Source organism: Zootoca vivipara, chromosome 7, assembly GCF_965207765.1.
Source record: "Zootoca vivipara chromosome 7, rZooViv2.hap1.1, whole genome shotgun sequence".
NCBI classification, from domain to species: domain Eukaryota; kingdom Metazoa; phylum Chordata; class Lepidosauria; order Squamata; family Lacertidae; genus Zootoca; species Zootoca vivipara.
Window position 1 is genome coordinate 85540695 of NC_142590.1, and position 27492 is coordinate 85568186.

Genomic DNA, 27492 nt, shown 5'->3' on the forward strand with positions numbered 1-27492 from the left:
GAAACTGCTCTTGCTAATTAAATTCCTGGTTGCAAAATGAGCCTACAACAATAGGAGTTTCGAACACTGACCTTGAGTTCCTTGGAGGAAAAGGTGGCAGAGAAACGTAAGAAATGAATAAAAAGTTTGAGAGTACAGTGGTACCTCGCAAGACGAATGTCTTGCGCAACGAAAAACTCACAAGACTAACGCATTTTGCTATGTTTTTGGCGCTTTGCAAGACGAAGTTTTCTATGGCCGCGCTTTGCAAGACAAAGTTCTTCGGCGGGTTTTTTGGGGGGTTTTGCCGCGGCAAACCGCGCTTTGCAAGACGAAAATCTTGCTAGACGAAGCGACTCGCGGAACGAATTACTTTCGTCTTGCGAGGCACCACTGTAGTTGCAGTTGACTAAGAATGCCAATTCAACTGACAACTTTTGGAACTTTAACCAGGGCTTTTTTCAGCAGGAACTCGCTGGAACTCAGCTCCAGCACCTCTTAGGTGGGCGCCATTGCCATTACAGTATAAGAGAACACAGAAGGCATTAATGGTGAGTTCCGGCACCTCTTTTTTCTAGAAAAATAGCACTCCCTTTAACTATGCCTCAAATTAAAGCAGGCCATATGTGAAAAGGTTATTTTCCGCATCAACCGAATAGGGTCTAGAGATGCATGATAAAAGATTTGCTTTATGCAGCCCTGGAGTGGCCCCTTGTTTTATACAACCACTACAGCCCTGTCCAACGTTTTTCAAGAATGAACACCATTCCATTTTAGTGGGTGATGTTGCTCTGCCATACTTTGGGGTACAAGGTTGTCAGAAGCCTCTCCCCTTTTAATGCATAATTTAGATACATGTTGTGAATCATGAGTCTACCTTGCCATAAAGCCCTATTCCCCTGCAGTACAGGAGCAGTGGGTTTAAGAGTAGCCCATCCTCACAGCCGCAAGTACAGGAAGAGAAACAGCTTAGATCATGGGTAGGCAAACTAAGGCCCGGGGGCTGGATCCGGTCCAATCACCTTCTAAATCCGGCCCGCAGATGGTCCGGGAATCAGCGTGTTTTTACATGAGTAGAATGTGTCCTTTTATTTAAAATGCATCTCTGGGTTATTTGTGGGGCATAGGAATTTGGTTTTTCTTTTTCTTTTTTTGCCCCAAAATATAGTCCAGCCCCCCACAAGGTCTGAGAGACAGTGGACCAGCCCCCTGCTGAAAAAGTTTGCTGACCCCTCGCTTAGTTTTTCAAGTAACTAAGAGCAGGAATGCTGACAGGCAAGTGCGGTGAGTCAAATCCAATTCAGGTTTGAATCTTTAGACACTAGCAAAATCAAACAAAAGAATACTGTCTTATTTTAAAATGACAACAGAACCTCTTTCGAAGAGGTTATCAATGCACATACGCAACAACTGCCTTGCCATTCATTTAGTGCACAGTTTGGTCTCTTATCAGTAGCCAGTCTAATGCTCCTAGGAACCTACTGCTTGCCCCTAGCCTCTGGCAAATCATTTGTATGCTGATTCTGAACACGCAAGTTTTAACTGTCATAGCTCGAAGAACTTTTCTCCATGAATTTTTAAAAACTACCTGGTGCTACTGGCTATCTTTCAGAAATGAATCCAAGAAGTTGCTTTTGGCCTATGCAAAGCAGTATCTCCCTTTAATTTCCCTTTAATTCCCTTTAATTTCCCTTTAATTTCTCCTGTACCTACTCTTATAAACTCTTCGTTTTCAGAGAGGCTGCCATGGTAACAACACACAGTGATCGCTAGAGTAAGGATAGAAGTTGTGTCGTGCAGCTGAGGCCAATGCACAAAAGTTTTCAATATGTCCTTGATAGAGCTTTTTCTTTATCAAGAAAAAGGAGGTATGAGTTAAGGGCATGTGAAGCAGAGAAACAGCTTGGGGGGGGTGGGGTGGAAATCATTAACTCTTTCTACATCTACAGCTTTTCCATTCTGAATTTCTCTCTCCTCTCCTCCCTCCACACCAAAGCTACTTTCCCTTGCAGCTGGGAACAATTTGGAGCAGAAAAATAAGTGGGGAGAGGGTTAACCACACATGCTTTACATGCCCGCCTCCTGAATATGCTTTTCCTGAGATGAGGGGAAAGGGGATCACTGACTACAGTGCAGCACACATTTGTAACAACTGATAAACATGCATGAAGTATTGACAAGGTATCTGGTTCTATGTTCAGTTTATGCCCATTACTGACTGGAGTTAGGAAGGAAAGGGTTCAGTTTTCTGGGAGGTAAAGTGTAGGATTGATTCATTTTGGTTTACACACCACCTGCGTGGGCTGCCCTTGTTTGCCAACCCCAACTTGCGTCGGCTGTGTTAGGCTGATGACCGGCTGCTGCAAGGTACTTGTTACGGTGGCAGGGGTCTTCCCCGCTGTACGCTGAACTGAGCCGCTCAGCATCACTGCTGTCAGGGCCGTCGTAGGCTGCGTCGTGGGCTGCTGCTGCTGCTGCTGCTGCTGCTGGCTTTGCTGAATGAAAGCCGCCGAATCTGGAGTCAGCTGTCTCAAGGCAGGTAAGCTCCGCTACGGGAACAAAAGAGGAAGTGACGTCACACTGCTCTGCGGCAAGTGCTAATGCTTATACACACACACACCCCCAAAAAATAGCATCAAATTTCAGTTATCCCTAGAGGCATCGGAAATGTGCAATAGTTTGTCATGAGTGACACTCCCATGTAGCATACTGTTAGACAAGGGACACAGTCAAGAATCAGAAGTTATCTCAAGCCTTGCTATCCTGAGATAAAAATCCCTATCAAACAAGGAATCTAAGGTTGTACTTGCAATACTTACTTGTCCAAAGGAGACAAACTTTCTCTGTGGAACAGTAAACTCTATACTCCAGCCGAGCGAACAACCTGGCTATAATTTTTCGTGAGAGGGGCAAATCAATAACCCCAAACTGCGCCGGCTTTGTCTTCCAATTCATTTCAATTACTGAACTGACCACAGTGACGCTCCCCCATTTGCAGGGGCAAGTGGGCGTAATAATACTGACCCATCTTGCAGAGTTGTGGTAAAGATGCCTGTGCAGCGTGAGAAGTGCTAAAGCTAAGTTAGAGTTAATAAAACCCTTAATACCCTGGAATGAAAATAGTGCTTGGGAATCTGCCTCAAAGCAGGGGAAAGCCCATCCTTGAAGAGGAAATAAAATCTACAGTCCGCAATTCTTGACTGCACAGGCTTGACGGGAATGCTCAAAGCACTGACTTCTGAGACAAGGAGTGCCTCATGAGTGCAAGATCTGACATTTCTGTGCAGATCCCCTAAGATGGACTGGAAATACTGTGGATTTTACCACATTATCAGCAGGGACCAAACAGAGTATACAGCATAATAATAATAATAATAATAATAATAATAATAATAATAATAGTGCTTGGAAGCTGTGGCTGGATGGCTACGTGGGAGCCAGTTGAAGCTAAATCCTTTGAAGACAGAGGTCCTCTGGCTGGGTCGGGATGACATGGGGTTGGGGGGCCAACTCCCATCTCTTGCAGGGGCTCAATTAGTGCCAGCGCCTTCTGTCAAGAGTTTGGGTGTAACCTTCGACGCATCCCTTTCCATGGAGGCGCAGGTTGCAGCCACAGCTAAGGTGGCATTTTTCCATCTCTGCCATATCAAGCAGTTGGTCCCTTACCTCTCTCGCCCTGATCTGGCCACAGTGATCCATGCGGCGGTCACCTCCAGGCTTGATTATTGTAACTCGCTCTACGCGGGGCTGCCCTTAAAGCTGACCCAGAAACTCCAGCGGGTGCAGAATGCCGCGGCGAGGCTCCTTACAGGGTCCCGGCCGTGGGATCACATTCACCCAGTGCTTTACCAGCTGCACTGGCTCCCGGTGGAGTACAGGATCAGGTTTAAGGTGCTGGTTTTGACCTTTAAAGCCCTATGTGGCTTGGGACCCTCGGACCTACGGGACCACCTCTCCTGGTATGCCCCGCGGAGGACCTTAAGGTCCACAAACAACAATAATCTGGAGATCCTGAGCAATAAGGTGGCTAGATTGGCCTCAACTAGGGCCAGGGCCTTTTCAGTATTGGCCCCAACTTGGTGGAACACTCTTTCACAGGAGACCAGGGCCCTGCGGGATTTGTCATCTTTCTGCAGGGCCTGCAAGACAGAGCTGTTCCGCCTGGCCTTTGGGTTGGATTCAGTCTGACCCCTGTGTTTTCCTCCCTCATGGTTTGGATTTATGGACTACTTAAAATGAGGCTGCATTTAAAATTGTAATATTGTATTTTAATCTGTATTTTAATTAATAGTTTTCTTTTCTTTTATGTCTCATTGTAATTTTATTGGTGTTAGCCGCCCTGAGCCTGGTTTTGACTGGGGAGGGCGGGGTATAAATAAATAAATAAATAAATTATTATTATTTTATTATTTGTACCCTGCCCATCTGACTAGGTTGCTAACAGTATGGTGCTAGCTAATATTTAACCAATGGAACTGGCTCATAGAATTATTATTATTATTATTATTATTATTATTATCATCATCATCTTTATTATCATCATTATTAACATTCATATACCGCCCTTCATCCGCAGATCCCAGGCCGGTTCACAACATACCCAGGGCATTTCACAATAATTGCTAGTTGGAAATCAGAACAAGTGATATAATATGAAGCTTGAAAACGCACGTTTGCATACACGTTGCACACACAATACAACATGACTTGGGATTCACACATGTTAAATTCCTATAGTTCCTCCATATACACCTTTTTTTAGGAGGAAGGGATGTTGAGAGCAAGAATGCATGTGTATACCCAGCATCACACATTATGCCTTGTACCACTCAGGTTCCATCATCTCACCAGGTCTACCAGAATTCCAGCAGTGATTGTGTGAACACAGTAATTCAATATTCTGCATACAGAATATTGCCCACAGCTGCACTCTATAGTTTTTACATGAGGAAAATTCCCCTGTGATTCCTCCTACGAAGAAAGAGAATTTTTGTTCTTGTAGTCAGTCTTCATTACTTTAATTTGGTACCAATTTCTAACTGTGTTTCCCGCTTCTTTATTGAAAAGGCCAAGAGGTTTCTCTGCCAAGTGATGCAACTAGAATGAAGAGAGGTTGTTACCTTCAAGAAAGGCACAAGGTAAGGTTGAGGTGAAGAATTAAGTTCCCGGTACAGTCTGCTGGTGAAATCTTCTGCTTCAATTTTTCCATCCTGAAGAATAAAATTCAGATTCAGATTTTCCAGATAATGAATTCCAGATATTAAGCCATCAACCATTTAAATGTATAAGAAGGACATATCTTCTTAACAAGATACAGTTGTACCTTAGTTACCAAATGCCTTGGTACTCAGACATTTTGGCTCCCAAACACTGCAAACCTAGAAGTGAGTGTTCCAGTTTGCGAATGTTTTTTTGGAAGCTGAACGTCCGACGCAGCTTCCAATTGAGTGCAGGAAGCTCCTGCAGCCAATCGGAAGCTGCACCTTGGTTTCTGAACCATTCTGGGAGTTGAACAGACTCCCAGAACGGATTAAGTTCGACAACCAAGGTACCACTGTACTTAACTGGGTAAATTTATTTAAGGCATTTTGCAAGAAGAATCCTACATATTCATCCAACATAAAAATACAAATAACACATCTGCTAGCAAGTTCAGTTTAAATGCATTTTGAAATCCACTTGATCTGCTCTTATTTTCTATGCTCGTAAGCAGAATGCTAATCATTTCAAAAAGTCGCAAAAAAGTGTATGTTTACATCAAATGGTAGAGCTTTTATTTTGATTGGATTGTTTTTGATTCCTCTTCTTTTTCAGATTTGTGACTAAAGGGTTCGTCTGTGTTTTTCAATACTGGAGAGCAATGAGAACGTCCATATGACTGAAGCCTTCTGTGGTTTTCATGTCACATGAATGAACTCTGTCTTGTCAGGGTATATCTTGCCTAAGTTTTGTTATTCCATACACATGTAATTGTTGTAATTAAAAAAGAAAAGTTGGGGTGGGGAGGAAAATTCCCATATTTTCAGTTTAAGCAGTCAATCTTGTTAATGTTTTGATCAATCTTGTTAATGTTCCTTAATTCACCTTAAAAAAAAAAAAAGATCGCACTGGAAAATTATGGCAGGTTGCTGTGGAGAAGCTGGTTGCTTCTCTGTAGCTCCCCCTGCTCATTGACCTTATATCTAAAAATAGATGTTCTGAGTCGCATCCATAACACCTTGTACATTACTTCAAAATTTGCTCTTCGGTATTACAACAGGGGTAGCTAACCTGTGGTCCTCAGGTGTTGCTGAACTCCCAACTCCCATCAGACCCTGCCAGCATGGCAAATAGTCAAGGATGACAAGAGTTTGGAATACGGCAGCATCCAAGTTTCAGTAGAGTGTGAGACTCTTAATCTCAGGGTCATGGTTTTGAGCCCTACATTGGGCAAAAAGATTCTTACATTGCAAGGGAAAAGGAATAACCCTTTTCTCCTTAAGCAAAGGAGTAAACACATTAAAAATATATTGCTATGTCTACTGCTTCTCAAATCTTTGTTTTGTGTAACAATATTGAAAGTCAACATTTTAATCTCTTATTTTCAAACAATGTTTCATAACCGTATTTCTGTGGCCTGGTTCAGACAATCCAGCAGACTGGAGATGAAATATGGCAAGACTCAGACTCCCAAGGCCTCCATCCCCATCTTCTCCTTCATACATGCAAGGAGGAAACTGGAAGTTTTGCTTTAGAACAAATTGCAGTTCTGTGCCGCACCTCAACTCAAGGAACAGTGGTTCGTTCCAACTGAAGTTGTTAAAAACAAATGATTAAACTATGGTTTCAGATCCTGACTAACTGATTTTAGTTAGAGCAAACCACTGCTCCTTGTGTTTTAGACAACATGTGAACTGCGGTTTATTTTAAATTGGAAGCTTTCGTTCTCTTCCTCTTATATGCAAAGGCAAAGGAGAGGGGAGAGACTCATTCTCAGTCACCTATGCTATGTTTCAGATGAGGATCTGAACTAAACCGGCGTCTGTCTTACCAGCAGGTGCTGAACTAGTTCTTTCACATTAGCTGCAGTCTCGGTAGACTGCTTTCCAGAAGAGGCCAGTTTTATTAGCGTGGAGAGAAAATTCTTGCATTTCTTCACATTTTCCATGGTTTCCTATTGGAGGGAAAGATAGAGAAGAAAGTGAGAAGGGAGAGGGCTTTTTTTTTTAAAAAAAAATGTATTCGAATTCAATCTGAACACTATAAAATCCCTTTCAACCCTAACGATTGGCAACACTGTCATTCAAATTTTATTTGGCCAGGGGTGTGGATATTCTGTGCCCATGCATAAAAAACACATGATGTGATAATGGAAACATGCCAGATTCTCAAGGATCCTGGCTTCCTTGTTTTTGTCTTCAAGAAAGTTTATGGCCCTTGTTACTACAAATATGTTTCATGGATTGTGGGGCAATGCCTGTTGAATCTTAGAAGCTAGAACGAGAAGCTATGCAAGTGTTCCGCTATTGCTGTAATGTTTTTAGATTTCAGTGTCCTGCCCATTTCTTTGCCTCTCCCATCAGCACAAGGAGCAGAATAAATTGTGCAAAATAAGAGCAAAATAAGCAAATTGCTTATGTCATTTAATCCAGCTGTCCCCGACACAGAATTTAGGTTACTTTGGTGCAGAACTTGTACTTATTTTGTTTCATAGCATGTGTGTGGCGCAGTAATGTTTACCATAATTCCCACAAACATTTACACAATCTCAGCACATTTGCCTCACTTAGCAGTTTCATACCCATAAGGTACAAACAGGAGTGTCAATACTGTGCCAGCGAAGTAGTCAGTATGCCCTACACTGAACACTTGGTGGTAAGTTAATGGGTTTCTCTCTTGGCAGCTAGATTTGGCTTTTGACTTGCAACAAACAGTCATCAGGAGCTTACTGTGGCCGCAGCTGAGGCTATTGCGGCTGCTTGCACCGCCCTTTGAGACGTTCCAGTCTGCACAGCAGTTGCTGTTCCTAATGCTGTCGTTTGTGCAGGATTACCCAGAACAATCTGAGGCTGCAAAGATACACAGATATTAGACAATTATACCGAGCTGCAAACGAAGGGAGGATGCATTTTTATCAGACGCAATATCCTCCTTACAGTGATGTTAAAACAGGCTCCAAAAAAGAGAGACATTTGCTATGGCCATCTGTCTGGCGCAGTTAAATCAAACAACCACCAGGTGGCACAAAGCCCTATGCATTCAGAATTCAAGACTGGAAGTTGATTAAACAAAGCATGTGTTTTTGGTGCAAAAGGTAGAAGGCAGCAGAACCCAGGACCTATGAAAAGGGCTACAGACCTTGTGGTGCAGCCAAATAAATCTATTTTGCTTCTGCTTCTTAGTAATCACTCCCAATTATTATAAGGGCACTGTGCGTGCAAACAGAACAGGCATGAGGATAAAAACTTGGGGGGAAACTTTGGTTTGCATCCCACATCAGTCACACAGGAGAGCAGCACACAAGCAACATATGTCAAGGAAGAACAGGTAGGTGCAAATCGAAACACACTAAAAAAATTTGCACAGTTAAAAGCTGTTGTTCAGGGGAAAATGTTTAGAAGCGTAGTCACTGAAAGAGAAACTCTTTGCTGGTTCCACTGTCCGTTGACTTCCAAAAGTCTGAAGTAGCTGGAATAACTATTCACAAGTACTAATCTGGACCACCCGTAACATAATTTCAGAGGTGTAAAGAATCTTCAACAATGCTATACTTGGGCAGCTCCTGCAGAAAGTCCATACCCCTTCTGAATTAGGACACGCTACCATTTGAATGCACCAGCTTTTTAAACCTCAGTAAGGGCTGGGCTGGGACGCAGGTGGCACTGTGTGTTAAACCACAGAGCCTAGGGTTTGCCAATCAGAAGGTCGGCGGTTCAAATCCCTGCGACGGGGTGAGCTCCCGTTGCTTGGTGCCAGCTCCTGCCAACCTAGCAGTTCGGAAGCACGTCAAAGTGCAAGTAGATAAATAGGTAAGGCGGGAAGGTAAATGGCATTTCCATGTGCTGCTCTGGTTCGCCAGAAGCGGCTTTGTCATGCCGGCCACATGACCTGGAAGCTGTACGCAGCGGGCTCCCTTGGCCAATAGAGCGAGATGAGCGCTGCAACCCCAGAGTCGGTCATGACTGGACCTAACGGTCAGGGGTCCCTTTACCTTTACCTTTAAGGGCTGGGCTATTCAGTAATTTCTTTTTGCACTTATTATTGTACTTACTCTTCCTTAACAAGCTACACGTAAGCCCCACTGTGTTTGATGGAGTCCACTCACCTACTTGGGAGAATGCCCCAGTGTGAGTTTTACATCTCCACCATCTATTCTCATAAAAATGAACGGCACCCGAACAGCACCCTGGTTCTCAGCCAACGTATGTTGGCAACCTTACCTGAACTACAGGTGGCCGCTGTAGCGTTGTCGTGGGCTGTACAGTTGTCTGTGCCTGAGACACTTGCTTGATTATAGTGGTTGGAGCCACCTGCCGTGCAATGATAGGCGTTCCAGGAGCCTGCAAAAAAGAATCCCAGGTACGTTCACAGAGAAGTAGCCACATAGGTAAATAGGTAACATGCCCAGTTTAACCTAGAATCCAACCTAAGGTAAGTTGGGCTGAAATTTTAAGTTCCAGCACTTTCTTCAGTTCTGCATCCTTTGAAGCAAATCCACACCCAGTACTTTGTCCTGATTAGTTATAGCTTTGAGTTGTTTCAACTGCACATCTTCACAACTTTGGATCTAGTCTAGATTTTTCATGGTTTAGTTTTTTTTAAAAAAAAACCAACAGGTTTATAACCTACTAGGGCTGGGCTGGACAATATCTGGTTTTCAACATTGTGATATATCACCAGCTAATCATCTCATATATCGCAATGTCTGAATAAGGATGGAGCTATGTAGAGGCACTGGCTGGCTTCATGGTTTTCCCCACATTGTGATTTCTGCATAGCACACGAACACGAATGTGTACACACACACACACACACACACACAGAGAGAGAGAGAGAGAGAGAGAGAGAGAGAGAGAGAGAGAGAGAGAGAGAGAGAGAGAGAGAGAGAGAATCATGATATGGACTTCAAACCAGTTTTGGACAATGTTCTACGTGATTCTGTGGGCTATAGGGCTGGAATCACAGAAAAGTCACAGGGCTTCTCTTACTATCTTGATCCCAAAACTGATATGGCAAGTTAGATCTTCACCAAAAGTTATTGTGAAAATTAACAGAGTACAGGATGTAACTGCAGAGAAGCCTGAACTTGATGACTGGCATTATTAATTAGGCTATTTTATTATTAAAATTCCAAAAGCAATATGTCAGGTCTCCAAGCCTCTAATCAAATACCTTGAGATAAAGGCTGGTTTTCCGTTAGAAAAATCCTCCACTAATCCTAATATTTGAAGCTGCAATGTATTAATTTGATGTTGATTGTTTTAAAATAAAATAAAAAATCACATGGTTATAATTCATTGTCTGAATTTGCATAAAAATGTTATGACCCTAAGACTAAATCAGCATTGTTCTAATAGAGATTAACTAAACAGTTGAGGTAGAATCAGAAAACATGAGGTGATTAATTATCCAAATCAAGACTTTCAGATCCTTAAAGTAGCTCCACCTCCCCATCCTTGCTTCAACTTCAAGTCCCTATCCATCCACCCCTAAACTATGGCCACATATCCAATATCCTAATATATGGCCAAACACCCAGACTTTTAAATACGTCAATTGGAGTGGGTTGTAAAACTGGAAATTAAGGTGAGCACACCTCTACAATTATGAGGTTAATTGAGGAATGTGAGTTTGCTAGCTCATAATCTGGATTTTAGAAAACCAGAGGTGAACAGAAAACATGCAACACTAAACGCAGGCCAGGGGGTTCAGTTTGCCTCAGAATACTCCATATGGCACTCAGCACAAAACCCTGAAGCTCAGGGCCAAGCTAAGAATCACCAATGGGTTTTTGTTTCCTTTTACTGAAAGGAAGCTGTGGGAGATTGCAGGTAGGGCTGCTCCTTTTTGTAATTTATATTGCAACTAGCATTCCCAGAGCTGGTTACAAAACAATAAAAATAAAATCTTACAGAAGGACTGAATACAGCACAGAAAAAAAGATAAAACTCTGATCAGTGAAGATGCACAACAGCAAAACAAGGTTTTGTTTCTTTTTTTAAAAAAAACTTGTTTTTTTAACAAGTTAGCAACACTTAAAATGGCTTGGGGGGGGGAGACAGTAAAATCTATGTCTGGTTACAAAATGCTTAATTTTTTTCCACCGGGGGAATTTTTCTACTCAAATCCACACACACACACACACACACACACACATACACAGCCTTTTTTTTAACCAGTCTTGGGAAGGTGAGAAAAAAGCACTTAGGAGGCAATTCTGAGCAAAAAGCACAGTGGAGGGGAGAGGGTCAAGCACCTCTTTACCATCCATCCACTTCCAAATGCAACTTCCTACGGCCTTTTCTTTTTGTTTAAAAACCAAGCGAAAGAAAGGACAATGATAACACAGTTGCATGCACCACCCATGAAGCATCCAGCATCGGCCTCAGTCGGAGTCCTGAAGTCTCATGCTTGCTTCTGACCACAGTAGCCAATTATATTCATGCCCATTTCATGCTCAGCCCATTAACTTCCACCACTTCTTCTTTTTTAAGGAGTGATTCAGAGGATGAAATTAACGAACTGATCTCCATCTAACTACTGAAAAGTGGGTTGAGATCCAAGCACAAAGTCTGCAGTAGGCCTCAGATTTATTTTGCAAACAAATTAAAGAAGGAAAGCAACATTGCTAGGCTTTAGGGATCTATGTATTGGAAGTGTTTGCCGTGAACAGAGTTCTGGAAATGAATTCCACTAGTAAGGCGCTGGGAGTTTTCATGGCACAACTATCAGGCAGGAAATGCATGTCTCCAGATACACACTCTTTCCCCTTTCCTTTACGACTGGCTCACAGTATGAAAAGCCGAATGCAATACCAAGATATGCAAACAATATTATGTATGCATGTTAAGCAAATCCTTGCAAATTTGCCACATTTGGATCATTCGCTTCAGCTATGCAATTCGAGATTTTGGGCCATGGAAACCTGGAGCGCTTTTAACCCAGCAGGTGAAGGTCTAGGATAGGAAGCACATGCAAAGGATATAACTAGGAGCTGCTTTTTTCCCCCGGGAAGAAAAGCTTCACTGGAAGGCTGGTGGGTAAATGCGGGTCTCTCAGTGGACTGAGAATCTTGTCACCTAGAGTCAGCGCAGACATACTTTGCAGGCACGCGGAATACAACGCAGGGCATGTCAAGGGAAAACACCTGGAGGCAGCCAGTTTGGATACCCTCAAATGTAAGGAAAGTTAAGATTTTATTTTACTTACGTTTCTCAGTGAACTGACCTGCACAGTCGAGATCTGGACCGGAGAAGCACTGGTAGGGGTGGCAGGGCGAGGAGTCATGGTGGTTTGAGGCTGGGACTGCGCATGGGCCTGCATTTGCGCCAAAGCTTGTTGAGGGATCATCAGTAGCTGGCCATTCTCGCTACGCACAAGAACCATGCCTGAAAGGGAGGGAAGAAAGTTCCCGTCAGGATTGGCTTGGGAAACAGGAAGTCATTCCACATGCGGGAGCAATGAAGATGCAACTTGGGACGTCGGTTCAGTGAAAAGTGTTTCAATGAGATTCTGGCGTTGTTTTCCCAGGATAGTTAAGCTCAAATTAGCCAAAGAATATTTCCATTACCAGACTGCACAATGGGGAACATGGTCCAATGACACAGTACATGCCTTGCATGCAGAAGGGCCCAAATCCCAGCCCCAGCCCCTTCATGTAGAACAGGGGTCAGCAAACATTTTCAGCAGGGGGCTGATCCACTGTCCCTCAAACCTTTGGGGGGGGGGGGCGGACTATATTTTGAAAATAAAACTGAACAAATTCCTATGCCCCACAACTAATTTTAAATAAAAGGACACATTCTACTCATGTAAAAACACCAGGCAGGCCCCACAAATAACCCAGAGATGCATTTTAAATAAAAAGGACACATTCTGCTCATGTAAAAACACGCTGATTCCTGGACCGTCTGTGGACCAGATTAAGAGGGCGATTGGGCCAGATCTGGCCCCTGGGCCTTGGTTTGCCTGCCCATGATGTAGAAGAACCTTGGAGATTCACTGCCAACTCAAGTGTTTCCCAACCTTTTTCTGACCGTGGACCCCTTCTGACGTTGTTTCCTTCCTGTGCCCCCCCCCATGGATGTAGACAGGGGGGCTGTGGGGCAGCTGCCCCCCTTAAGAAAAAATTAATACAATCCACTCAAATCTGAGATTTTGCCACCCTAACAAAAATCCTGGCAATGCCCATACCTCCATTGCATAAAATGATAAGAACATAATGAATTATTGTTGAAGCAAAAACAACATAGAGCTGGAATGGTCATCTTTGTAGTGCAACCCCCTGCAATGTAGGAAACTCAGCTAAAGCATCCATGACAGACGGCCATCCAACCTCTGCATAGAAACCTCCAAGGAAGGAGAGTCAAGAACCTCCCAAGGCAGATCCATCCTCCATGTATTATAAAAAGTAAACAAGATATTTTATACTCTTGAACTGTGGTGCCGGAAGAGACTCTTGAGAGTCCCATGGACTGCAAAAAGTTCAAACATATCAATTCTGAAGGAAATCAGCCCTGAGTGCTCACTGGAAGGACAGATCCTGAAGCTGAGGCTCCAATACTTTGGCCACCTCATGAGAAGAAGAGACTCCCTGGAAAAGATGTTGGGAAAGATTGAGGGCACTAGGAGAAGGGAACGACAGAGGATGAGATGGTTGGACAGTGTTCTCAAAGCTACTAACATGAGTTTGAACAAACTGCGGGAGGCAGTGGAAGACAGGAGTGCCTGGCGTGCTCTGGTCCATGGGGTCATGAAGAGTCGGACACGACTAGTTGATTAAACAACTATTTGACACAGAGGGGGAAATCTATAGATACAGTCCAAAAGACGCACTGAGAGTTTTGTATACATGGGAGAATTTTAAAAAGCAGGTGATCTTCACTGACCTGGTGCAAAAAGATCTTGTCATCCAGAGGAGCCCTGACTGCCTAGAGAGCCCCACACACCCTTACCTGGGATTAAGGCCCACTGAACCCAGTGTGGCTTTCTTCTGAGTAGGCACTTAGTTACTTACTAGATGCAAGTCAGCAACACCAGATGACCATGCTCGTCTAGGCACTGAGGTGGATTTCACCGTACGCCTTGCAGAGCCAGGCCAACGCTGCCACTGGGCCCAGCACTGGCAGCAGCAACATGCAGCTATGGCTCGTCCAGCCCTACCCATTGCCACCCCACCACTGCACTTACCTGAGCTGGGGCTCTACTTGTCAAAATGGAAGCCTCAGCGATCACCCTCTCCCAGTGGAAACAAACCAGAACTGCTCAAAGAAAACTTTTGCCATGTGGCAAAAAGCAGCGTTAGGCCCTGGTGGGCTGCCCCCTTATCCACTTGTGATTGGCCAAGGGGCTAGCCAGCCAATCAGGGTTTTTATTTTTTAAAAAAAACTGCGTTTTTTCTTCACAACGTGGCTGTTTTCCTAGCAACAACTCCATCATGAGGTACATATAATGAGGGAAGAGAGCAGGGCTGGCAAGAGAAGTCTATTGACCTTACTTGATGTTACAAAGGCACATGCTGCAAGAGCAGAACCAAAACTGGAAAGGTTGTAGGCCATTTGCTATGCATTTGCACCCCCACCTCACCCCAAAGACGCAGAAAGGGACACAAGGGACCCTAGAGACATGGCCACACACAATCCTTATATATGTTTAGAAACACTCAAAACTGGGAGAAAAAAATAGTTGCCAGAGGTGTTGTCATGGATTGGTTGGACACAGAAGAATGGTGGGAGGAACCTGCTAGGGAACCACCAAGAGAAGATGGCTCAGAGCCCAGGGAATGGTGGTGGGACAACAATGATTTGTCACAGGGTGAGAGAAGACTAGGGAGAAGGGGAGTTGGAAGCTGAAGGGGTAACAGGTGTGCTGGGAGAGTCTGTGGCAGACAGCAGTCCAGAAGCAGAAGCAGAAGCAGAAGCAGAAGCAGAAGCAGGAGGGTGGTTGGACAGGAGGGAGGTTAAGAGGCAGAGGTGAGTCAGGCTAGTGAAGAGTCATGGGTGTCTCCCCCTCCTGCTGTGACAAGCTCCCCTCCTTGCTGGTCTTCCAGAATCAGAAGAGGGATGAAGCAGGAAGAGCAAATATTGCCACGCAGGCACAGTCTCTGATTGCTTGGGGACTTAGGCAGCTGTGGGGAGGCTGGGACCTTCAGTCTCAGCAACTACTTGGGGGAAAGGCCTACTGGAGATGAGTTGTGGTGCTAATTAAGCCTGACCCTCCACCAAGTCTGTGCTGATCGTGTTTTTGCTAATAAAGAGTTTACTCCAACTTGCACAGTGTGATTTACTGCTAGCTCACTTCTGACAGGTTTTTTTTAAAACATACCACATTTGTATACCACTCTTCCACCAAGGAGTACAAGTGGGTGTGGGTGTGGTCTCATTTTAACAAGAGATAGTTTAGGTTGAGATACAATGAATATCTCAGAAGTTCCTTAGAGTGTTTCAGAAAACCACTTCCGTGTCTCGCGGAGGTGGCGTTGTGGGCAGGGACCGACCCAACCTTCGCGAGAAGCTGTGTGCTCAGCCCTCTCGCGAGATAGGGTTCCCGCCTCCGTCACACCCGGATGGTCAATAGGGCCGGCCGGGAGGCAGAGCCTTGCCCGCGTTTAAATCAGGGCGGAGGCGGGAACCCTGCCTCTTTTCCCCGGTAGCCAGAGCAATCGGATCACCCACCCACCCGCCCCTTTAAGTTAGGCAGTCAGGCAGGCTAGGCCGACGCTGCTATGGACTTTGTTGGTCGCCTTGGTTGGCTGGGGGGCCGGGTAGGACTTTTTCCACTTGGATTAGCCAAACTGGTTTTTTCGCCTACCTCATAGCATGTCGTCACAACTTGGTTTGGCGGTTAGGCATTGGAAATTTTTGCATAAATAATGTATGGGGGGCAGATCACGTCATCCTCTGCCCGAAATTGGAGATTTAATCCCGTTAAAGGGGTTCCGGGGGCGGTAGCTTTGTCCTGGGCCTACGGAGGTCAGGGCCTTAGAGCACCCCCCAACGGTGGCCACAGGAGGTGTCTCGGTAGATATATATCACCGGGCTCCTTTCTGGTGGTTAATTTCTCCCGGACTGTAACACACGGGTTGCAGTCGGATATAGTCGGTTAGGGTCCAATGCCTAAGCCAATACCGCTCAACATCCTTAACCAATAAAGTTGTGGCCTTTTCACCCACTTTAAACTTAACTTCCTGTGTCTTGTCTCTTATTTCGGGTTGGGGAGGGACATTGCCACACAACATCTGAATGCAGGTCTCCCCAGTCCAAGTCTAGCATTCTGTTTAGGACATTGTGCGAGCTTTCATACTGATGTAGTTACTTGTCTAGAAAAGCCATTAGCTCACTTGTGAATACAACAGCAGAAGGAAAAACCTACTATTAAATTCAATGCCACCAACCAATTAAACAGAGGTTTTCGTCAGAAAAGGGAACACAAATTGTCTAACTTCTAAATTAATTTCCCATAACAGATTTAGTCACAAAAGTGGTTATAAAAACCATAACTGGCCTCCAGTGCATCTGTAACAGACGGCGAAGTGCTGAATTACATCCCAAAAGAAAAATAAAAAGGACAAGGCAAATAAAGCTGCCGTTCCCTGCTTAACCACACATATCTACCCTCTTAACCTGCTGTAACAGCTACAGTAGGGAAAGGGGCTGAAAACAAAATTCACACCTGTTCTCAGTTCTTATGGGCAGAACTAGGATGTAACAAATCCAACACAATTAGTGAAGCATTCATTCACTGAAACTCATCTAAAGAAATACGTCATGCTCCGTTCACACATAATAATTGGAGCAAGTGATGAGCATGCATGCCTGAACTAGCCCTATTTAACAGACAGAATTTGCACATTGCCTCAGAAAACAATGCAAAATTTGTGTGGAGCCAGTTCACACATTCAGCCACAAATAATCAAGTGCAGAGTAATAAACCAGTGTCTAAGCATGCATGCACAAACACGCTCAGCATGGCTGCAAAGAAGGATGGCTTGTGCTGTTGACAAGGGTTATCTACATCGAAGGGAGAAACAAGATATCTGACAAAGAATATATCACGAGGCTCTCCAATTTCACTTTTAAAAAGCATTTTTAACCCAACGTATTAAAGAGAGGAGCTCTCCCTGCTTCTCCCTCTTGCTTAAATGCTCTCTTGCACTTAAAGGATCAGGGCTCATCCTTCCGCATGCCCAACCAAAGGATCTCAGGCACTAAAGGAAGGTGGAAGCCTCTGGAGAGCTTCCATCAGCCCAAACCGCCAGTTCAGGGTTAGATGGAGGACAAAGATACAGGGTAGTTTTATGCTATCTTCCATGGGGCCCAGAGAGTCTGTACAATAATCAACACAGCCAATAACAATATCCATCAAAAGTCACAGAAAGCATACCACCCAACTAAAAAAGTAGAGAACCGCTCCTTTATTTCTGACTACAGGAAGTTGCCCAAATGTTAAAAGTCATTACTTTCTAGGTGCAACCCAGCTCAGGATAAGTTGCCTAACTTAGTATTATTATTTATCTTTCTTGTGGCTCTGCCCATATTATGCCCCTCTTTAAACCCCTGCACTACTCTTCGGTCCACTCAAAAAACCTAAACAGGCATCTCATCCTTACTTTTAAACCCACCTGCCTCTTCTCTCCACGACCTTCAGCCACTCAAAAGTCTCTTTCTCCCTCAAATAACTCTGACCTTTTGCCCTTGCTGCGTTTAGATCTAAAACTGCCTCCCAGAATGCCTTTGTGCAGGCCATCTCCGTTACCTCTTTCAAGCCCCTCCTTTAAAACTCAGCTTTTCGAAGAAGCCTTCGGAATACCTCCATATTCTTGATGTAGAAGAACGTTAAGAGCCCTGCTAGGTGAAACCAAAGACCTATCTAGCCCTGCTTGTTACTTTCCACAGTGGCTAGCCAGATGCCCATGGGGCTACGCTGCCCAAAGTGCTGCTTACCGCTGTATAGACCTGTAAGATCACTCAGGTAGTCTGGGAAATTTTAATTATGGCACTACAGAATATCACAGGGTGATGACCCAGAAAGGGATGTTACCAGCTTTTCTGCATTTTGTTCTGGGCTGTTTCAATCTTATTGTTTAATTTTGGTTTAGGCTGTGTGTGTGTATTTCAGCCCTGGGACTTTCAAGTGAAGGGCAGGTTATAAATAAACGTATTTAAGCAGCCCCCTGGTAGCCACAGGCAACAAGGGTTTTCATCATGCAGGCAAGTGAGTGGGCTGGGATGCTTCATCCCACCTCTGTGCTCAGCATAAAAACCAAGTGATGTGCAAGATTCCCCCTGCCTGTTCCACAGCGTAGAAAGCGGGTGGCCTGCTGCAGGAACAACAAGAGGCTAGTGAAAAAACTTTGCAGGCTAGTATGTTTGGTGGACTCATTTACAAGGCAAACTTTCTAGGAAAACTTTGCTCCCACATTCCTTAATAAGGTCTTAATCAGAACGTGTTGAGTGTTATTATTATTATCCATATCATCCCCCAGTGCCATTCAGAGACCTTGCTTCTTTCTTTGGCCGTTTAGTGCTGCTCCTCGCTTTTCTTTCAAGGGGGCAAAATGAAATTTTATATTGTGTTTTCTTCCCTTACTGGATTATCCACGGATTGGGAAAATCTGAATTTAGCAGAGGTAAAGTATGGGTTGACATTTGAATGAGGACCTTGTGTTGACACAAGGGAAAATAAATAAATAAGCAGTTTCAAATCCACAATAAACTCCAGTGTGGATGAGTCCCAATTGCTCTTAATTTGCATAATGTATACATGTCTCATAATTCAGGTTTTCTTGGAACGTGCTTCTTAATTTGTTTGAATAACTAAATACAGTGGTACCTCGGTTTTCGAACATAATCTGTCTCAGAAGACCATTCAAGTTCTGAAATGTTTGAAAACCAAAAACTCAATACCTGTACAGAAGCCTCAATACAGAAAACTCGATATGGAAGCAGCGTGTCATGTTTGACTTCTGAGGCATGTTCGAAAACCGAAGCGTTTACTTCCGAGTTTACGGCGTTCGGAAACCGAAACGTTAGTCAATGGAGACGTTCAAAACTGAGGTACCACTGTACGTCTTTCTCTTAAATCCTACCCACCTACTTCGAGATTCTGGCAGTACCCACATCATTTAACCATAAATCTTCTCCATTCCTACCTGGACATATATCCCAGCCCTGAAAGTAACTAATGACATCTAGCCCATTCTACTCATCAAAAATACTCGTCAAAATTCAACACCTGCCTTAGCTCATCCATTTATCAGAGGCTGATCATTGGTGACAATTAGGAAGAAAAGTGGCATTAATCATTCCAGCTGAGTCAATATTCTGAAACTGGTAGCCATGCATTGGTAAAGGGAGGTTTCAAATTTGTATTAGCCTTCACTTGTCAGCAAAAAAAAAAAAAAAAAAGCCATCAGTTTCACAGACTATACAGAAACATTAGCTATGTTCCTTGCAGATATTCTGATAAAGTTGAAATGTTTGAACAGCAGGCTTAAGCATTTCCCACTAATTCAGGTGTAAGCAACATACTCCGCAGGAGCATCACGTTCCCCCCTCACCCCATGACATGCAATTAACATACCAAGCTCAACGTGCTGAATGACTGCAATGAAGCAAATTCACTAATAATGGGATGTTTTACTATAAAATCTATTGAGTAAGTGTAACGTACAAATGTTACAGATGGCCTACTTGAAACTCAGGGAAACATTATAGAAACAAATATTTGAAAAACATTGGATGGAGGATTCATATTACTTTCTCTTCAAGCCCTAAGCATTTAGAATATGCCAACAATGCATAGTATATCTTTGGGGATATCTCTGCAACCATGAGGGCTTGATTTTAAAAAAGAATGACAAAAAGAAAGCATCAATGGGAGTAATTTTCAACAAACATGTGTTCCATGCAGAAGTAGTTATAAAGGAAGCTCTTTGGCCAATGAATGACCTTCCCCCTAACTCAATTCTGAAATAATTCTGAAATCTTCAAGACTGGTAATTGACAATAACATCCTACTGTGGTCAATAGAGTTTGCTCCCATGTAAGTGTGCATAAGATTGCAGCCTTAATATACTGGATTTTCTGGAATATGGTTACCAGAATATTTAGAAAAAGGAAGGAAAGAAAACTGAACCACAGCCAGATTTAATTGATAACAAATATCATTTTGTTTTTCTCTCTAATCATGATACAATATGCATACACTGCACCTTTCTCAGCAAAAATCAAAATTGCCCTCTTTTAATTAGTAATTATAAGTCACAAAGTGTATGAACCAGGCAAAGTTAACCACTTTTAAGTCACATTGGTCTCCATGGGAAAATGCTTAAATGAATCCCATTGACATCTGTGGGATTTAGAAATGCCGGACTTTTCCTGGATTCTGCTCATAGAGTACAACGAATCACAAGCATTAACTATAAAAACTTTAGTGCCCCCTGCCATCCCCAGAATTTGATGTTTTATTCCAACATATAAATATGACACAGTCAGCAAACAAACACTTTTTGCCCATTTCTGTGTCATATTCTTGCCTTCATTAAGCCTAAAACGAAACACTGAATCAGCACAGATCTTCAGCATACTCAAAAATGGAAAACAAACACCTGCTGCTCTGGAAAATGCATATCAAGTGGCACTTATAAAATAAAACTGTCACCAATGCTAAGACTTCAGAGAGGAATTAGCAATTCTCCCAAAGTGAAATTGGCAGGGCTAGAGGAAAACACAAATGCCTCCAGTTAGAAAATATAGTAACATATACTAAAATACATGTCTAGGACATATAAAATCAATGCAGTGTCTTCAGGGTTCAGCATCTCTCCTAGAGTGATGTATTTGTCAAGCTTTCTAGCTTTCCATGTCACCTTTTCTGCTCAGGATACCTTCAGTGCCAGCAATGAAACTTCTCTACCTTGCAAAGAATTATGGGGCATACAGTGGTACCTCTACTTACGAATTTAATGCGTTCCGAACACACATTTGTAAGTCGAAAAAAATTGTAAGTCGAATCCCATAGGAATGCATTGGGAGAAAAAATTCGTAAGTCGAAGCAACCCTATCTAAAAATTCGTAAGTAGAAAAAATCCTATCTAAACCGCATCCAAGATGGCGGACGGAGCTCCATTTGTAAGTAGAAAAATTTGTAAGTAGAGTTATTTGTAAGTAGAGGTACCACTGTATTCCAGTGCATGCAAATTCAGCCACTGCCTGGGACTCCTGGAGCTCACCATTGCCCTGCGTGAACTGAAATGCACCTTTAGCATTCCTGCCAAGATCAAAAGCAGCAAACAAGGAAGCTTGCAAATTATCTTTTCACTGAAGAACCCCTGGATTCCCCAGAACAGAGACTGAAAACTACTGGTTGAAAAAACATTTCACAACTAGAATATGCATAGTCCAGGCCATGGGCAAAGGGCATCAGATGCCTGCAAAGGAGTACTGGGATGCACTAACCACTACTTTAATCCAGATTATACTAAATTGTTTAGGTCATGATTCTCAGCAAGCATACTGGGTAGTAAATTAACTCAGTGGAACTTACTTCTGAGCAAACATGCTTAGGACTGCACTGTAATAAAGATAGCGATGCTGCAATACTTATTTCAATTACTTAAATGCTTAAGAGTGCAATCCAAATTTACTGGTCATTTAACTAATGGATTTAAAATTTGTCTTTAATTTCAACATAGCGAGCAATTCTTCTCACTATAAAAAATGTTTCAAAGCTGCCACATGGCTCAGCTGCATTGAAACACTGATGGAGGGGTAGTCATATATGGCAAAAATATCATAGTGTATGTCAAAACAAAGCTCTTCCTGGACTGATTTAAGAGGAGGATATACATAAGCAGGCATACACACCTTGATGTTATAAAATTACATTAATAACTTTAAGAATTACAGCACCCGCTACCCACTTCTAACAGTCCTATAGAAAATATTATAGAACATGAATCCAGCATGATGTTAAATTTAAAGTGTTTGAAACTTCTTGTAAAGGATTGGCTGCTATTGCCATATAAGGATATGTTACAAAAACATTAAGTTTCAAAGATGATAATCTACTTCAGAAGGAGGTTTGACTGTGGAAATCCTCGCCAAATAGCATTGCTGATGCTTTTCTATTCTATTTATTTGTAAGCATTTATAAGCACTTAATATTTCAGAAGACTCAAAGCTGTATACAGTCTAAAAAAAACCTCAACAGTGTATCATTAAAACATGAGAAACAAAAAACCCCACAACCTAAAACCAATAAAACAACAATATAAACACACATAAAAGCATATGGAAGTGGGGGGAAACAGAAATTCTCAGGATTCAAATGCGTAAAACACGTAAAGCCTTGTTTAAAAGATAATTCTTCGCAAGACATCTGAAGCAACTGACAGCTGCTTCTTCATATATGGGCATTCCACAGAAAAGGGAGACAGAGAAAATGCCCATTTTCAGGTTACACTGCCTAAAAGTCACCAGCATTCCTGACCAGTGATGATATGACACAGGAAATTGTCCTATGTTGGCCCCACAAGGGACAATTTACAACCCTACAAGGGCGTTGGACTGGATGACCCTCAGGGTCCCTTCCAACTCTACAATTCTATGATTTCTGAAGTGGAGAAGTTGCCACAAAACTTCAAATTTTGCAGGGTGAAATGTTCTTGTGAACGTGCTCCCCATACATGTTCAAGGTAATTGCTTGCATTGGACACTCTTCGTCAAAAAGTAACATGCAGCTCTCCAAGCCTATCTTCCAACCCCGAAGGCTCCCATCACTGCAGTTCTGCATCTTTCTATAATGCTCGCTGTGGCTGATGATGCCAAAGTCCCAAACTTAAAACATATGCACCTATTAACAACTCTTGTTCTCTATGCAGCTGCAGGTTGCTATATGCATTATAGTTTTTTGTTTTTTGTTTGCCTGTTTTTCAGGCAACTTTCACTCCCTAAGAGACATTAAATTCCAGCATAAGATACAATATCTATGATGAAATTTTCGGCCTTGCCATTCTGCCTTTTGAAGAGCATTGCACAACACAGAAGTTGGCATCTTCTGGTGCTCAAAATATCACTTGTTAACACTTGTGTGTGACTTTACCCACGAAGTACTTGGAAACAATCTCGATCACTGTAATCTCCATAACCACAATGCGGAGAAGGGTTAACAGTCAAGCCAATCGCAGGCATAAGGTTTCCAAATTTAGGATGGGCTCCAAGCAAAACAAAGAGCAAGTGGAGAGTTACAAGTAAAATAGGATCAAGGCAAAGGGTCACTGCTAGGACAGGCTGGCTGACTTAAGGTTAGGATAAGGTCAAACATAACCAGCCTAAATGATGCTGGTGCATTTTATGTCCAGAAATTAGGAACAGGAGAGAGGGAGAGGGAGAGGGAGAGCACTACACACACAATATATGCACATATACACATGCACAAATCCCCCCTCACATAACATAGCAAGGAATTTATTACCATAATTGCTACCAACATTGAGCACATGCAGATTCCTGCAGCAACTTACCAAACAGATCTAATGCACTCAAGGAGTGACTCACTAGGATAACCATCACTGTTCAGTTTTCAGACTTTTATTCACCAAATCTGTATCCCTCTTCTTCTAAACTGCGTGGGCAGCTGACATGGGGTGTTCATTTCACTTTCACCACAAGCTCATAGGTACCAGTAAGTGGGGCAGAGAAAGGCTTGCTCAGAGGCATCCAGTGAACTTCAAGGCCAGAAGGAAAACTGAACCTGAATTTGCTACATGAATCCCCACAAGTTAAGCTCTTCACTTCGCTGGTTCCTGCTGCCCACCACCCCATCACAAAAGGATTGCAGTGTGCTTTACAAAGGAAAGGAAAGGAAAGGGAAAGGGAAAGGGAAAGGGAAAGGGAAAGGGAAAGGGAAAGGAAAAGGAAAAGGAAAAGGAAAGGGAAAGGGAAAGGAAAGGAGTGTCTCCACCCCCATCGTTCAGCCCAGACACTGAGGTCCAGCGCCAAGGGCCTTCTGGAGGTTCCCTCACTATGAGAAAGTGAGGTTACAGGGAACCAGACAGAGGGCTTTTTCGGTAGTGGCGCCCACCCTGTGGAACGCCCTCCCACCAGATGTCAAGGAAACAAACAACTATCTGACTTTTAGAAGACATCTGAAGGCAGCCCTGTTTAGGGAAGTTTTTAATGTTTGATGTTTTATTGTGTTTTTAATATCCTGTCGGAAGCCACCCAGAGGGGCTGGGGAGGCCTGGCCAGATGGGCGGGGTATAATATACATTATTGTTATTATTATTATTATTAAGTAATTAATTGTTATTAATTATTATGTCATTTTATAATAATTCTTTAATTTATTGATAAAAAGCAACTGCAAGGCTACTCCAGGTAATATTTCACATCCAAACAAAGAAGCTTCAGTCCAAATGATGAACTATTTTAATCCAAATTATTTGGTTTTAAGCAGAATCAAGTTCAGTGACAGCAAGAGCCATTTCACATATTATGAAGAACAAACCACAAGTCTGTCACCAGATCATCCAATCCTGCCTTCCTTGGTGAGTACCCTATATTATATAAATGTTTGAAAAAATGTCAGGTTGACTCTCTACATCTTTTGCCATACTTTTTCTGTTCTACGACTAAAATGTAATGTGTGGGTGAAGTTCTAGGGCCAGAGTCCTGTGCACATGAACCTGAGACATAAGTCTCAGTTTACATATTCAGGACTGGGTCATAAAATTTATGAATCCAGTTTGAGCCATATTAGGCTGCACCTTTCTTTGGAGTAAGTCCCACTGGAATCAAGTAGAACTGACTTCTGAGTATGCAGTCATAAGATCAAAATGTTAAGGCTGCCATCCCCAAATGCTTTCTCTGTTCACACTGTTCTCAAAAATAATTTCCAGATATACCACCCCCTAACAAATTAAAAAAAATCCCTTTTTGTTCTGAATAAGAAACACCCAGGAGACATACTTAGTGCTTGTTCTATTCAGTAATTGCTTAAAATGCAACACATTTAACCAAGTCTCAGGTACTGTCCATGCGTGTCACAAATTTGTTGAATTTAAGATGTGAGCACTAAAGTAGCTTTCTTTTCCAGCTCCATTTTAAAGCAAGCAAGCATAAGAGAGAGAGAGAACGTTTTTAATTAGTTATCAAATTGATTCTTTCCATTAGAACGAAGCAGACACAGTGGAGACTTTAAAAGCCTAGTTCTTTAGTCTGAATTAATGCCAATTTATTGCCTCACCGTTAAAAAAGAATTACCCAAATTGGTCAGGAATGGTCCTTCATATTAATTATAGAAGTTTGCATTTTGTCACAACAATTTCATATTTTACTTGCTGTAGGCCACTTGCAACAATATCTCAAACACCTCCATTCATAATATTCCCCAAAATACGTTACAACAGCAACATCTGAAAAAGAAACAAAGTTGCAAAAACAAGTGTTTTACTCAGCCATCACTTGCTACTTATTTTCATTTTATTTACAATGTATAGCCCACCGTTCATTCCCAAGACGACAAAATTGGTTCTTATATCTACACATACAAGGTAAGCTTTGGGCTCAAGGATCGTCATCAGAAAGGCCTCTTAAGAGATAAATATATTTCCATGTTTGACATTGGAACGGACTCCCTCGGAAGGCTGTGAACTTTCCTTCCTTGGAGGTTTTGAAGCAAAGGTTGCGTGTCCCTCTGTCATTGATGCTTTAGTTGAGATTCCTGCATTGCAGACTAGACGAGTCTCAGGGTTCCTCTCCAACTTTACAACCCTATGATACTACGACTTGCTAAGAACCAACAACAGCAAGGTAAGACTATCTTAAGACACTGAGAAACATACTTGAGAACTGATGGTTACCAGTTCTGTACCCAACATTCATGGTGTTTTCCTTCATATTTCCCCCTTATTTTTCCCAAGTAAGCTGCTTATTTTTCAGGGGTGTGGGGATGTACATTCATTTCCAAAATATCTGGCAGTCTACAGCCACTTCCATTTCTATGGCTTGCGACAACTTCTGTACGTAAGATCATCCACCGTTATACAACATCACCATCGTTGACGAGCCAAGCAATTCAAGCCAAGTGACAAAACAAAGATTTATTTTAGAAGAACGGAACGTAAACTCAAAGCAAGTTGGTTCTGCAGTGAATTTAAAAAAAAACCAAAAAAAACAGCAGCTTTAGCTCAGCCCATTTGATACCTAGCAGCCCCCACAATAGCCATTTCTCAGGAAGTTCTGAGAAGAATGATAGGCAAACCAGAGGATAAATGCTGAAATGGAACAGGCTACAATTGCAATACTGATTAATACTTTCTATTAGGGGAAGAGCAGAAGGAGGAAAAATATGCTTTTGTGGCTATCAGAAGCAGTGCAATGCAGTACACAGTCTGGGGAAGTGAATTCAACTGAGTTGGAGAGGAAAAGTTTTCACCAACAAAGAATAATCAATTTTGAAGTGAGATGGGGCCAGTATAGGACCACTGGTTAGCTTCTTAAAATACCCCTTCAACACCTCTTTTATTTTTCTGACATTTATATTCCATCTCTCTTGCCTCATGGAACCCAAGGCAGCATACATATGGCTCCTACCTGCCTACCTTAATTTCTTCATTAGCGTCACGGGTTGCCATTTCCTTCCTTCCCAGCATGAGAAACTCAGGTATATAAGCTAATTGCCAAATGGCACCTTAAACCTAGGTTACAGTCACTACAACAGAATGTCTAGGTGTCATTTTTCCCAGTGAAATATTATTATGATTGATTTCATTTCTTTATATTTTAAAGACACAACCTTAAAGGTGTTTACAACACAGTAAAATATCCAATCAAACAATTCAAACTAAAACATTTTCAAGCTTCAAGGAAAATATTTCAGATCCTTCTCCAAGTGACATTTTGCTTTCCCCATAGTTATTTGCCTACTTAATATATATAGCTCCCCCATAGCAGAAATACTCTAGGAAGCCAGTGTGGTGTAGCAGATAGAGTGTCAGAGTAGGACCTGGGAGATCAGGGTTTAAATCCCCAATTCAGTCATGAAACTCACTGTGTGACCTTCGAGTCAGTCACAACTTGTTAACCTACCTCACAGGGTCGTTGTAGGGTTTAACTGAGGAGTGGGGTGAACCATATACTTCCTGGAAGAAAAGGTGGGATATAAATGCAAAAAAATGAGCTATTCTGCTTAGCTGCTTAAGAAAGCTGAAGGGGCCAATCAGATGGAGATGTCAGTTGCCAACCTGGCATTCAGAGATCTCCACGTGGTCACAATTGGACCAGCGCCAATCGCAAAACATGCCTGGGGAAT

General features: G+C 42.6%; 1 protein-coding gene across 6 annotated transcripts in view; it reads right to left on the reverse strand.

The window, feature by feature from the left end:
* The window catches only part of TAF4 (TATA-box binding protein associated factor 4), a 79372-nt gene that overhangs the window by 19029 nt on the left and 32851 nt on the right, over window positions 1-27492 (reverse strand). The window contains exons 3-8 of one of the 6 annotated variants that reach the window (XM_035121950.3): window positions 12388-12566; window positions 9399-9518; window positions 7908-8027; window positions 7010-7132; window positions 5100-5189; window positions 2271-2528 (exon numbers count right to left, since the gene is read on the reverse strand). In XM_035121950.3, coding sequence (XP_034977841.3) covers window positions 2271-2528; window positions 5100-5189; window positions 7010-7132; window positions 7908-8027; window positions 9399-9518; window positions 12388-12566 — 890 coding nt within the window. The remainder of the gene's footprint in view (window positions 1-2270; window positions 2529-5099; window positions 5190-7009; window positions 7133-7907; window positions 8028-9398; window positions 9519-12387; window positions 12567-27492) is intronic. The other 5 variants (XM_060277332.2, XM_060277331.2, XM_088674707.1 and 2 more) reach the window with 5 other exon arrangements.